The sequence below is a fragment of the Gymnoscopelus braueri genome (genome assembly GCF_963280865.1).
Source record: "Gymnoscopelus braueri genome assembly, chromosome: 2".
Taxonomy (NCBI): Eukaryota; Metazoa; Chordata; class Actinopteri; order Myctophiformes; family Myctophidae; genus Gymnoscopelus; species Gymnoscopelus braueri.
The window spans coordinates 12,622,245-12,636,402 of NC_137604.1; the positions used below are offsets into that span (position 1 = coordinate 12,622,245).

General features: G+C 41.7%; 1 protein-coding gene across 1 annotated transcript; it reads left to right on the forward strand.

Annotated features, from left to right (window-relative positions):
• Nucleotides 1-3,545: 3,545 nt before the first annotated feature.
• LOC308105080 (5-hydroxytryptamine receptor 3E-like) lies at nt 3,546-13,114 on the forward strand (the record flags this gene model as incomplete). Its single annotated transcript, XM_080455713.1, has 7 exons — nt 3,546-3,572; nt 4,640-4,725; nt 8,155-8,324; nt 8,734-8,897; nt 9,281-9,491; nt 11,997-12,185; nt 12,816-13,114. 7 exons carry the CDS (start codon nt 3,546-3,548, stop codon nt 13,112-13,114), a joined length of 1,146 nt encoding a protein of 381 aa, XP_080311839.1.
• Nucleotides 13,115-14,158: the final 1,044 nt, after the last annotated feature.

The following is a 14,158-nucleotide window of genomic DNA, read 5'->3' on the forward strand; positions in this document are numbered from 1 at the left end:
TGCATAGGCAGACAGGCAACAAGCCTTTATTTGTCCATTGTTCATAAGCCTAGTTGTCCATTTGTCATAAGCCTAGTTGTCTATTGTTCATAAGCCTAACTGCCAGTCATTGTAGAAGTGTCGTTGTAGAAGTGGCTATGGACCACCACAGAGTACATCACCTCTTGTTTGTACAGCACCGTTTCATAGACACGCAGAACTGGTTCTGAGCCTACACACATCTAGGAAGGAAGGGGGAAATGTGTAGGTTATTTTTTCAGCATGCTAACTTTCCAGAAGAGAAAGGCTGTAGTTTCTATTAGCTTGGAATACACATTCATGATGACATTGGTAGGCACTAGGCAGGTTTCTGAACTGTCCATTGCCGACCGGTGAATTAACGGAAATTGTTTCATCTTATAATGGCAGTGATGACCAATTATCAATTCAATTGAATTCAGTCTTTATTTCAGACCCAGGGGAGATCCATATCACAATTAAAAAAACACCTCAATAAAATACAGAAGAAGAAAAAGACAAAAATCTACAATTTTCAGTTTCTGACATACGAACATGTGCGTCAATGGTTCCACAGTCTAGAGCAGTGGTTCTCAACCTGTGGGTTGGGACCCGCAGGGGGGTCCCCACATGATTTTTTTTAAATTTATTTTTCCGTCTCGCGTTGTGAGGCGTTGTGAGCTTGTACATCTGCTATTTTCACAATATTTATCTGTGGAGTCAAACTAAATGTAACGCCTCAACTCCTACTTTCCAAGTTCTTGTCAGGGTGGGGGGTCCCTCAGGTCATTACGGGGCCAGAGCTCAGCTCTGGACCTGTTTTAAGATTCCCTTTATTACGGGGCCAGAGCCCAGCTCTGGACCTGTTTTAAGATTCCCTTTATTACGGGTCCAGAGCTCAGCTCTGGACCTGTTTTAATGTTGCCTGTATTCTTCCGAGTCTTCTGCCACTTTTCGCAGTTCTGGCTGAACCGTGCTGTCGCTTTTTACGAAACTCGGCCATATGGTAGATGGTCATGAAAAACGATCAAGAAATAATTCGTCAATTTCGTCAAAAGGTGGCGCTATAGCACTCAATTGAAAATGCCAACTTTGAACAGGTACAACTCATGCCCTGTTTGACCTAGAGCCATGAAACTTGGATACACATATGCGTCTCCTCATGCTGAACAACCATTTTTTTCAGAAAAAGGAAAAAATAAAATAAAAAAATGCATGGAAATGCAGGGAAATGGTGGGTACCCCAACTTTCAGCAGCTGTCAAAAATTCTCCTAGGGAAACTGCATTTCAGTCTTTGTGAGATGTGTTACTAGACACCTTTACAAACACATTGGTGAATTTTTTTTTTTGGTAAGGAATTTATTCCAAGATTGGAACATGTTCTGCTAATAGATGGGTTTCCGCGCGACGTCATCACAGAGCAGAGTGCGCAATCTGCGCATGCGGGTGGTAGAACGACCCGGAAGTGCCATTCACTCTGTTGTTATTTTCGGGATTTAGATAGGCATAATGCTGCTATTATAGGCATAATAGGCATAATGCTGCTATTATATACAAACAGATCCAACTTCCGACAAATCATTTTTATTGAGTAAAGAAGATATTACAAACTGCATAATTTAATCTACTTTCATTAAACCCGGTGAAGACCATTTCTTTTATGAATGTACATTTGACTAGAGCTGCTGCGGGTAATAGCGCCCTCTACTGCTCAACCCTCCACTGCGCACGCATCATCCTCTCATGTTTACAAACAGGAAACCCATCTATATCCCCTGACTATTACGTTTTTGTGAGGAATATCTTCCAGAGAAAAAAGAGATGCTGTTCCAACAGAGATTTTTCAAGTTGTGATGATTCCAGCTCTGTGGGGGGATAATGAAGGAGTAAAGGCCTTTTAAGGAACCTTTGGTCAGATTTTGGTATTTTTTTGATATGTTATTAAGTACACCTGATAATACAATAAACCATTAAGAAACCTTTTGTTCAAATTATTTTGGGGTCAAACCATATTTTCACCCGACACCCACCTAAGACTTGAACTTATGAATCTATTTGCAAGTTTCAAGTTTTAAACTGTGCACTGTGGCCTATATTCTCCATTCAAATTAAATGAATAAATTACAACTTTTATGAATATGATTAATATGGGTCTGACTCCTCCTTGTCATACCTTGCTTCGTGACAAGAAGTCAGCACTCCATGATACGTTTTATGAAATGCAAATAGGCCCAGACAACTGGAATCACAAGAGAAAGCCATTTGCATTCGCTACAAATCCCACTTGCTTTCTAGCACACAAACATCAGCAATACGTTTCACAGGTTGAACTATTTTGGTTTGAAATGTTTGAAAAGTTGTTGTGTGGCCATCAGATGTCACCCCTACCAAGAAGGGGTGGGGATGTAATCCAGTGGTGTAAAGTAACTAAGTACATGTACTTAAGTAAAAGTTTTAGGTATTTTTACTTTCTTCAGTATATTTACAAATTTCAATACTTTTACTTCCCACTTCATCTCAGAGGAAATTATTGTACTTTTACTCCAATACAATTATATAAAAACTTTAATTACTAGTTACTTCGTAGATTTTGATTATTATTACAAAACACACTAACCACTTCATCCAAATATATATTTCGGCCAATTTAAAATAGCAGTTTGAACACAATGCTTGTAGATCGGCTATTTTCAAAAGATTTTTCACATATTTTGGACTTGTGAAACGGGACAGTCTGCACAACGAGTACTTTTACTTTTAGTACTTTAAGTATATTTTGATACCGATACTTTTGTACTTTTACTCAAGTACATTTTTAATACGGGACTACTTGTAACAGAAGTGTACTGCAATGTATATCTGAAATGCAGTATTGGTACTTTTACATAAGTATAACATGTGAGTACTTCTCCCATCACTGGTGAAATCCCCCCCCCTGGTGTGAGAGTCACACACCTCTGTGGTTATAGTTCTCATCCACCTGCAGACGCACAGACTTACAAAGCCATCCATCACAACTGAAGCTCTGTTGTCCAAACACCTGTATAGGCAACAGAACAGAACGGAACTGTAAAAAGCCACCTGATTTGCTGAAGGTTTTTTCCCAAGGCAGGCTGTCTGTGCCACTGCATGTCTTATTTGGGATTAAGCCTGCCGACACAAGGTTAATTTGGGATTAGCAAGAGTTTGCAAAAGTAGGTATTGGATTAGATCCTTCTGCAATCGTTTCTCTCTGAATGATTGATTAATATGAAGAAATGTAATAGTTATAAAAAAAAACTATGATCCAGTAATTTTCTGGGGAAAGTTTACTGTTACTTTACTTTACTTTACTTTACTTTACTTTACTTTACTTTACTTTACTTTACTTTACTTTACTTACGCCGGATTTAGCTGGAAGCTCATTTCCATCCGCAGTCCCCACACTCAAGATTGTTTGTTTATGTAAAATACCTTTGCTTTGGTTATAAATTATCTGTGATCTGCAGCCTTTTGGGAGCTGAAGAAACCATTACCCTCTGACAACGTTGAAATCACAGTGTGATTGATGGCTGACAAGATTTCTAAACTGAAGGTAAATTATGTTTTCATGGTGCGTACTGTAGTCTCATGTGTAGGTTAATTGTAAGACAAAACAACTGGTTTAAGCTCTGATTGTGATAAACACTTCTAGTTCTGTCATGTTTAACTGTTGATTATATTACTTAATCTTAGCTAATGTCAATTTTAGCTGCTCCAGCCATCAGTCCAGCCCTTTGTGATTTTGTGCATCATTACCATCAGTGTCATGAAGGGTAAGGAGTGGTCTTTTAATATTGATGCTTAATTTTTGTTGTTATCTTGCTTCAACCACCACCCCAGCATTCACCTGTGGGCTCTAATTCTGTATGAAAATGTTCAGAAATAATAGCATATCTACAAGAATCAACGTGGTTTTATTTGTAACTAACGTATAGTTAGTACTTCTAGTAGAAGCAGTGGAATGTTGTCACACAGGGGTCGGCAACCTTTTTGACATGAAGTGCCATGTTTTTATTTGCTTGATTGTCAGTGTGCCATATGAACATTAAGAATGATGACACCACATCAAAATAAAATATTTCAGATTGTGATTGTCCATGTACATAGCAACCTTGAAATATTTCCAGGATTAGACTCCAACCCGATGCACCTATCCCCCAGACTCCCTCCCAGTCAGAGTTCAGAGTTTGAATGAATGTAAAATTACATTCAGGATGTAATTTGCGATTTAATTGACTATATTTAAAAAAATATATTTAACTTTAAAGAAAATCCTCTCTCACACTTGTGGCACTGTGCCTGTGTCCAGTGACCACCCTGCCCTGTGCCAATGTTGGCACCCGTGCCTAAGGTTGCCCACCCCTGAAATAATAACATGATATATTAAAGCAAGCTCACAATGTGTCCCAATTCACCATGTTGTGAGCTTGCATATTGGCTATATTCAGCGTTCATTGTACAACAAGGTATACAGGGTTTTAGTGGTTATACAGTTCACTTAAAGTCTGTAAGAGAACAAAATAACCATAGCATGCTCATGACCAGAGTCGTCCCACAGTTCCATGTGATGGTGCCATTGTATTGAACTGTACGCGTCCGGATCCCCCTGCTCTCCTGGAGGCTCTGGGACCTGTCTTCAAGCTGAGCGCCATACGGCCCGTCATGAACATGTCGACGCCCACTTATGTCAACACATCCTTCACCATGTACGCTATTCTCGGCGTGGTACGTCCTCTTGTAGAATCACTCAGTGAACATTCGGTTCTCCACAACATAATTATTACACCACCCCCTGACATCCTAGGTTCCCTCAGTTCCCAGTCATTTTTTACTTAAAATGGACAAACAAGTCAGTTCCGTTGTTAAAACTAGCTTTTTCCATCTCAGACTACTGGCTAAGATCAAACCGTACCTCTCCCATAACGACCTTGAGAGGGTGATACATGCATTTATCTCCTCTAGATTGGATTATTGCAATTCATTGTATGTCGGTATCGATCTATCGCTTCTTAGGCGTTTACAGTTGATCCAGAATGCCGCTGCCCGTCTCCTTACTGGGACAAAAAAGCGGGACCACATCAGTTTTGGCCTCTCTCCACTGGCTCCCTGTCCGCTTCCGTATTGATTTTAAGATTTTAATGTTTGTTTTTAAAATTCGAAATGGGTTGGCTCCCCCGTCCCTCGCAGATCTCGTTTCCGACCACTCCCCATCCAGAGCCCTGAGATCGGCTGACCAGCTGCTGCTGGAAGTGCCAACTGCACCTACTAAAGTAACCAGGGGTGACCGGGCCTTTGCCGTGGCTGCCCCCAGGCTCTCGAAGGACTTACCTTTACGCATCAAAGCAGCCCAGTCATTAGCTATTTTTAAATCTTTACTAAAGACTCATTTTTTCTCCTTGGCCTTCAGTGACAACTAAAGCAGCCTTACCTCCCCCTATTGGTGCTAATGTTTGTTTGTCTGTGCCTACTCATTGTATATTATTGTCGGCTTACACTGCTTTGTTTGCTTCCTGTTTTTTGTTTTGCCTTTTTGTTTTTTTGCTTTGTTTTGCTTTTTACCTGTACAGCACTTTGGTTGACCTGGTCATGTTAAATGTGCTATATAAATAAACTTTGATTTGATTTGATTTGATAAAAATGCAAAATAATAGGTCCTTATGTAAATAATTATATATTTCTTAATTATTATTATTTTCTTTTTTATAAAAACAAAAATCAGGATGAAAAAGCTCAGCTTCTGACTACATTCATCTGGCTCAATTTTGTGAGTATTTTATCTTAAACAATGCAAAACAACTTGTGGCTGACCGCTATTTGGACGTTACTTAATTTCTTTCACTGTGTTCTACATTCTGACAACAATGCAACAGTCCAAAATTCAGTAATGACAATACAAATATTCTGCATTGTCTATGACTTCATTATTAAAGGAGTAGTTCACCCAAAAAAATACTTATTTTATATCAATTGAAGCCTTTAATTCATGGACATTTTAAAGTTGTTGTCGAATTCCTGAACCAATAATTTGATGACCGGGTCATCGGTCAGTAGGTGGTCATCAAATTATTGGCTTAGGAATGCGACACAAACTTTAAAATCTCCATGAATTCAAGGCTTCATGGGGTGTGAAATTGGTAGAAAGTAAGTCATTTTTTGGGTGAACTACTCCTTTAACCCAGCATCCATATAACCTACTGCAGGCCTGCTTTGTGTACAGTACAGTAACACTAGTTTGTTGTTTTAGGGCTGGATGAATGAATTCTTCAGCTGGGACCCGGTCCAGTGTGGCACCGACATTATTATGCTACCCAGAACAAAGTTTTGGGTTCCAGATGTAGTGATCAACGAATTGTGAGTTCTGTTACATGTACTACATCATACATGGGAAACTGGCGGCCCGGGGGCCACATGCGGCCCCCACCTTCACTTAATGCGGCCCGCAGGTTAATATGGGAATACTGATATATTATTGATTTCAGCTGTTACAATTCCAAACATGCAAACATGACCCGCTTTAATTACTTCAGTCTATATTAGTAGCTTAATGACTAGTATTAAAATTCTAGTTAGTTAACATAAGTATAACTAAATGCATTTGAAATGAAATAATAATAATTTTCAGGATTCTAATTAAAAAATAGTGGGAAAAAAATCTGGATTTCAATTCAAAAATAGCAAAAATAGCAGATCTGCAAGCTCAAAACACTCCTCCTCTCCCTCCTCTCCCTCCTCCTCCTCCTCTCCCTCCTCCTCCCCCTCTCCCTCCTCTCCCTCCTCCTCCTCTCCCTCCTCTCCCTCCTCTCCTCCTCCTCCTCTCCCTCCTCTCCTCCTCCTCTCTCTCCTCTCCTCCTCTCCCTCCTCTCCCTCCTCCTCCTCTCCCTCCTCTCCTCCTCCTCTTCCTCTCCCTCCTCTCCTCCTCCTCCTCTCCTCCTCCTCTCCCTCCTCTCCCTCCTCTCCTCCTCCTCTCCCTCCTCTCCCTCCTCTCCCTCCTCCTCCTCCTCTCCCTCCTCTCCCTCCTCCTCCTCTCCCTCCTCCTCCTCTCCCTCCTCCCTCCTCCTACTATATGATTGTCTCTTAACAAGTAGAGTCGTTCCAATACCTATACCAGTATCAGAAAAGCTGCCGATACTGCCCAAAAATGCTGGGATCAGTATCAGCGAGTATGCCAGTCTATGCCAATCTGATACCACGTCATTTATAATATGATGTTTTCATTTGCACTGAACAATTATTTTCAATTGATGTTGCAGTACTGTTTTATACTCTTACTGTACTATTTACATTATTATTTTACTAACTTGTGGCTTTAACTATTATTATGGAATTGTTATTTCGTTGCTGTCCGGCAGAAACCAGCTAACTCCATTTTTCCGCTTTTGCATTTTTCCCCATAAATCAGTGCTATTGAACACCCTTTAGATCTGTGTGTTGATTAGAAAAATATTGGGTGCCCGCTGGCCTAGTGGTCCAGGCGCAGACGCTGTTAATCCAGCTTGACAGCGTGTCACGGGTTTGACTCCCTATCCTGATGACCTTTGCTGTGTGTCACCCCCCCATCTCTCTCCCCATTTCCTGTCAGCCCACTATCCTATCAATAAAGGCAGAAAAATATCTTTAAGAAAAATATATAATATTGAACCAATGAAAAGTATTAAAACTCCATTAGATCTTCAAACTTTCTGCTAAACCAGCTAACTCCACCAAAGGGGGGTGGAGTTAGCTGGTTTTGCTGACTCCAGGCTCCACCCCGTTTTGACCTCCAACCTCATTGTGAGCTTGGAGGTCCATTTAGCTGTTCTTATCAATGATGAACAAAACCTCCTATAACTCCACTTTTTGTTTTGTTTCTTTAATTTCCTGAAAAATGAACATTTTGGAGTAAGCTGGTTTCTGCTGGACAGCAGAGATTTATCCTTCGATTGTTATTTTATTACATGTTGGTACTGTATCGGATCAGTACTCGGCATGATAGCCTGACTTTGGCCAGTGAACCCACGTGATGAGTTTAGCTAATGCCAGGCTAATGTCCTGATGATGGGTTAAACACGAGGAATGACTTTAAAAGACTTAACTAAAAGGTCATTCTAGAGCTCTATGACATCAGTCTGCCGTTCTGCTTTGTTCCTGTCTTGCAGCATGGAAGCGAGCCACGCCCCGTCTGTCCCCTACGTGATCGCCTATCACAACGGCTGGATATTTGACTCGCTGCCCATGAGGGTAGTCAGCTCCTGCAACCTTGACATCTACACCTTCCCCTTTGACGTCCAGAACTGCACTCTCACCTTCAATTCCTACATGTACCTCGGTGAGGCGCACCGCTTTGCTCAAGATTGGGCTCCTCCTCAGCACCCAAATGTCACATTCAGTTATGTTTTAAATACAAATAGTTTTTGGTTGTTCCCTCACATGTACTTTGAATACTACTAATACTGGATAATAATGACTTTGACTTTTCAGGATTCAAATTCAAAAGCATCAAAAGTAGCAGATCTACAAGCTCAAAACACTTCGTGCCATGCTTTGAGCTTGCGGATCTGCTACTTTTGATGCTTTTGTGTGACGCTGTAGTATGATCAAGTAGGGCGTTAATTTGCAAAAAAAAACACAAAAAGTTGGAGATGAGTGGTTTCTGCCCGACAGGAACACATCATAACTTACCTTTTTCTTCACATTGCCTCGTATAATCTATCCTTTGGTCCCTCTTCTCCTCTCAGAGAATCATTTGAGATTGACTCTTGAGATACCAGTGGAGGGAATTCTGAAGCGTTCCAAGGAGTTGATGACAACCATGGGAGAGTGGGAGCTGATGGACATCACGTGCACTAAATATGTCCATGTTTTTGCTGGATTTGGAGCCGTCGATCAGCTTATATTCCATGTACGTCTAAATCTTATACATATATATATATATATTTTTTGTTGCTTTTTTCCCCTCCAATTTAGTCATTATGCCAATTGATTCCTCCCCACGGACATTTGTGTGCTGTCACTGCTGTTGTATACTACTGACTCGGGGGAGTCCCCACCGGGAGGACGTAGGGCCTTCGTCCTACTCCTCCCGCCCAACACTCCCTCCCGACAGGTGCCGCCCCCAGCCCGTAGGCACTTTACCACTGCGTCACCCGAGCACTTTAAAACTAACATCTTAAACATAGTCTATGCCTGGAATATACTGATAGCAGATATTATGATTTGTAGCAACAACACCCTGAACCCGGAAGCAGTGAACCTATAGGAATGGTTTGTTCTCGTCCCCTGCAGATCAGACTGAGACGCAGGGCTACTCTCTACGTGGTGAACCTCCTCCTTCCCAGCTGTTTCCTCATCACAGTGGACCTCTTCAGCTTCCTGCTGCCTCCCCAGAGCGCCGACCGCTCCGCCTTCAAGATGACCCTCATCCTGGGCTACACCGTCTTCCTCCTCATGATGAACGACCTGCTGCCGGTCACTGGAGGCAGCGTACCTCTCATAAGTCAGTATAGTGCAAAGCTGTCCAGGCATAAGGGCCAGACGACTATACTGTAGCTATAGCCTTCTGTACGGCTTAACTGGAATGTCATGTTTCTGAAGTGTGTGTGTGTGTGTGTGTGTGTGTGTGTGTGTGTGTGTGTGTGTGTGTGTGTGTGTGTGTGTGTGTGTGTGTGTGTGTGTGTGTGTGTGTCTGTCTGTCTGTCTGTCTGTCTGTCTGTCTGTCTGTCTGTCTGTCTGTCTGTCTGTCTGTCTGTCTGTCTGTCTGTCTGTCTGTCTGTCTGTCTGTCTGTCTGTCTGTCTGTCTGTCTGTCTGTCTCTGTGTGTGTGTGTGTGTGTGTGTGTGTGGATTTCGTCGACTAAAACTATGACGAAAAATGTTCGTCGACTACCTTTTCTCACTGACGAAAACTAAATAAAAACTAAGCTACGATGACTAAAACTATAAGACTAAATATATTGACAATTTCATCAACAAATAAAAACTAGACTAAAATGTTATGGAGGGACTAGTGGAGAAGAGATCCAGTTGAACTAAAAGACTCGGGTGTTGCGCTCTGAAAATGGCAGATCTACAAGCTCACAACGCGTCGCCCTGCGAGCTTGTAGAACGGCTATTTTCACCATGCAACCAAGTGTAAAGTCAGCCATTACGATGACATCAAGGCACCACCAAAACACATTTTAGCCGACTAAGTCGACTGTAGATTTAGTCTAGACTAAAACTAAAACATTTCAGACAACTAAAATATGACTAAAACTAAATCAACATTTGCTGTCAAAATCAACACTGGTGTGTGCGTGCATGCGTTAGGGTTGCCAACAGCCCCTTGAAATACAGAATCGTCCCTTATTTGTTCAGACAGCTCATATACATATACAGTATGTACAGTATAGAGCATCGCAGTTCCCGCCTACTTCCTGGTTTTTCCTGGTGCCGGAAGGAAAAACTCAATGCATTTTTCCCATTGACATTTCCAAAAATATTTATATCAATTAATTTAAGCCTAGAATCAAGCCATCCAGGGTCCTGGTGAATCATGACCATAAAACGTTTTTTTCTGTGATTTATTTTATTTTATATTTAATTATATGATATACTATATTTAATAAATACCCTTTGTTTTGCCGTTTTCAAAAAATAATAATCACAGAATCAAACGTTTTATGGTCATGATTCACCAGGACCCTGGATGGCTTGATTCTAGGCTTAAATTAATTGATATAAATATTTTTGGAAATGTCAATGGGAAAAATGCATTGAGTATTTTGCGGTGGAACCCGGAAGGGGCGGGAACTGCGATGCTCTATACTACTATGATACAGGTTGTTAACCACTTAAACCTTCTAGACTTAGTAAACTGGTCCTGAGTTGTCTCTGTACTTGGACCGTTTTTTACCGGGTTGCAAAACCTGGTCTATCTACACTCGCTAGTCCTGACTTTTGCGTCACTTTTTCCTCATTGGCTGGTCCTTTAGCCAATGAGGGCTCATTGTCTCAGAATATGGGATCTAAAAACGTTGCCATGTTTAGTGAGAGAAATAAGCAACCATATGGGTTCTAAAAACGTTGCCATGTTTAGTGAGAGAAATAAGCAACCTGGTATAATATGACAATATGTCATATCTTGTTTTGTTTTTTCAGTCTACACCAAATCAATTTACCAAAAATAGCCAGAATTATGGATGCTGGGTTTCAAGTGGGTAATACACAAAAACTACACATATATACAGTGAGATTCTTCCTGGGCGTCCCTTATTTTTTCTTGGAAAAATACGCCCAGCCGGCTGTCCCGAATTTTTATTTCAGGTTGCTGGCAACCCTAGCGTGCGTGCGTGTGATAATTACCACTATAGACGGCGCAAGGACTTCATGTAACGTCCTCCTGGAGAATGACTTCCACAAATCACAGAGAAGGTTCCTAAATCAAAATTTGTTCAAGGTTCAAGGTTCAAGGTTGTACTTTATTGTTATATCTTATGTACAGGTACATAAGAGTAAAACTTATTTTGGTTTGGCTTCAGACAATGCAGCAGCATAGGTAATGACAATAGAATAATGATATAAGACGTAAAAAGAATTAAAGAAAGAGAGTGCAAAAAGAGCAAAAATAGAATAAAAAGAGCATCAACAAATCAAATGTACATGTGCATAAAAATAAAGAAAAAACTGGGCATGTTGTATACACCACCAGCATTTTTTTCTTCAGTAGCTGCCACCTAACTTTGTGTAAACAACTTCACAGTATATTCTATATACAGCAGATTAGGTACAGTAGGTGCAGTTCAGGCATAGTAGTGCAAGAAAAGGATGGATGGTTGGGCGGGGAAGGGGGCAGCTTAGCATTTCCCTTTGCCCTTGTTCGTGTCTAGTCTGTTATTACATGTGAGTGGAGTGTGTGTTGGGAATAGAACCTTTCAGATGTGCTGCATGAGAACAATGCCATATTGACTTCCATCACTCCTTCTGCTCTCCTTCTCTCCCTTATGTATCTCTCTCTTCCCACAGATGTGTTCTTCTGTCTCTGCCTGGCTCTGATGGTGGCCAGCCTACTGGAGACCATCCTCATCACCAATCTCCTGTGTGACTCCAGTTGGAACATCACTCCGGTCCCCCGATGGGTCCAGGTGTTGGTCCTACATATCCTGGGCCCTCTTCTAGGCCTTCCTCCAAAGCCCAAAGAAAAAACTAACTCAGGTATGGGAATAATATGGTATTAGTTATATGATCATAAAATATCAGTTTTATTCTACTATAGCACCCTAACCAAGTCCACATTTCTATATACATCTGATTATGTTACATCCTCAATGGAACGGCAACGTTTACAAACTCTTCTCATAAAAACAACACAATGCATAGCATCCAATGAAAGGAAATAGCCAAGTACATTTCGCTGCGCATACATGCATTGAATTAGGAGTAGGCCTAATGTACCTGCATGTGCCAGGGGGGCCAGATGATGTCAGTTCAGAACTTTTCTGTTTGTATACACCCCGTTCACTCAAAGCTATTTACCTACCATTAGTCCATACCCGTGGGGGGATATGCGTACATGATCTGGCAACCCGGGAGCCAGAGAACACAAAAACGCTAATAAACAGCTGACATTTGTTGAAATAAAAAGACGGGATTCGCTGTTCCGTGCACATGGTAATGGCCAATGGCTGTGTGCAAATTCAGATCAATTGCTCCAGCCACTGAGGAGAACCGGGCAGAAGAGATTTTGGTCTCACTACGATTTAGGGCTCACCACACAGAGCTTTGTAGAATTTATTCTTGGTGACCAGCTATTTTACACCAATTTCATGTATGCCTGTTTCCTAGAAGTGAATGCCTGCCCTCTGGTGGCAGTGGAGGACAAGGCTGGTGAGAAAGCTCCAGAGGAGAGGGGGCCTGAGGTGGAGGATAAGGCCCTGGAGGAGATGAGGAGGCTGGGTAAAGACCTCCAGGCCATCCGCCTCCAGGTGGACCAGCAGCTGACAGGGAACCAGAGCTCTGAGGAGTGGGTCCAGGTGGGCTTCATCGTTGACCGCCTGCTCTTCATCTTCTACATCATCTTCATAGCAGTCAGCTTCATTACCATCATCTGTATCTGGGCCAGCTCACATGCAGCTGATATGTAGATGACCACTGTTTGTTATACAAGGCCCATTATTGTAGACCAGGGATCTTCAACGTTTTGCAGGTCAAGGACCCCTTAGCTGAGAGAGAGATAGAGATGAAGCAGGGACCCCCACTACATATTGGATTCATGTTAAATGCGTTTTTAGACATTTAACGACTTAAACCCTCAATACTTTGTAAACTTGACCTTTGGCTCGGTACTTGGTCTGCTCTTCTTTTCCCTGTACAACAAACTTTGCCGAAAATAGCCGATCTAGCGACGCGTTGTGAGCTTGTAGATCTGCTATTTTCGTCTAATGTTCCCCTCAGGATAGTGATGTGAGGTTTCAAGTGGTTAATAAAAAGTCCCTGTCACACAAAGTTTTGGCGCCCCTCCCTGTAGTTTTGGCTCTCCCCTAGGGGTCCTGGACCCCTTGTTGAAGACCCATGTTTTGACATAAATGTTTGTTGAAATTGCTCAATATTTCATAGTTTTGCGTTTCTTTATGTGAAGGCTTTGTTGGTTGGAATTTGAGTTAATACTATTGGACACACAAAGTCCCATACAATTTGCTTAAACCCAGGATTTTTCAGCTATTTGCGTGAAACTGTATCATCTGTTTGAATTCCTTTTTCACTGGTTCTGGACTGTTGGTCCAATGGCTTCTCGCTTCAGCATCAGCCTCTGGATCGCAGGGTCGTCGGTTCAAGCCTCACCTCATGCTGGCTACTTTTCAATTGTATCGCACAAAACATGACTGTATCAATTAATGCATGTGCAACTGTTAAAGGTAACATGAAATGCTTCTTTGAGAGAGTATGTTTTTGCAATGTATGACAAACTTCATTGTGAAAATAGCCGATCTACAATCTCAGAACTTTTCAGATAGCAACGTTTTGTGAGCTTGAAGATCGGCTACTTTCAGTCAGAGGCAGCCTTTCAGTCCGTAGGGCGCTGGTTCAATCCCCGTCCCCGACAATGTATTGAGGTGATCATGATTTGGCATTCTTAGGTTTACACGTAGTGTTTCTTGAGGATAGGCTTAGGCGTTGTTTTACTGAGG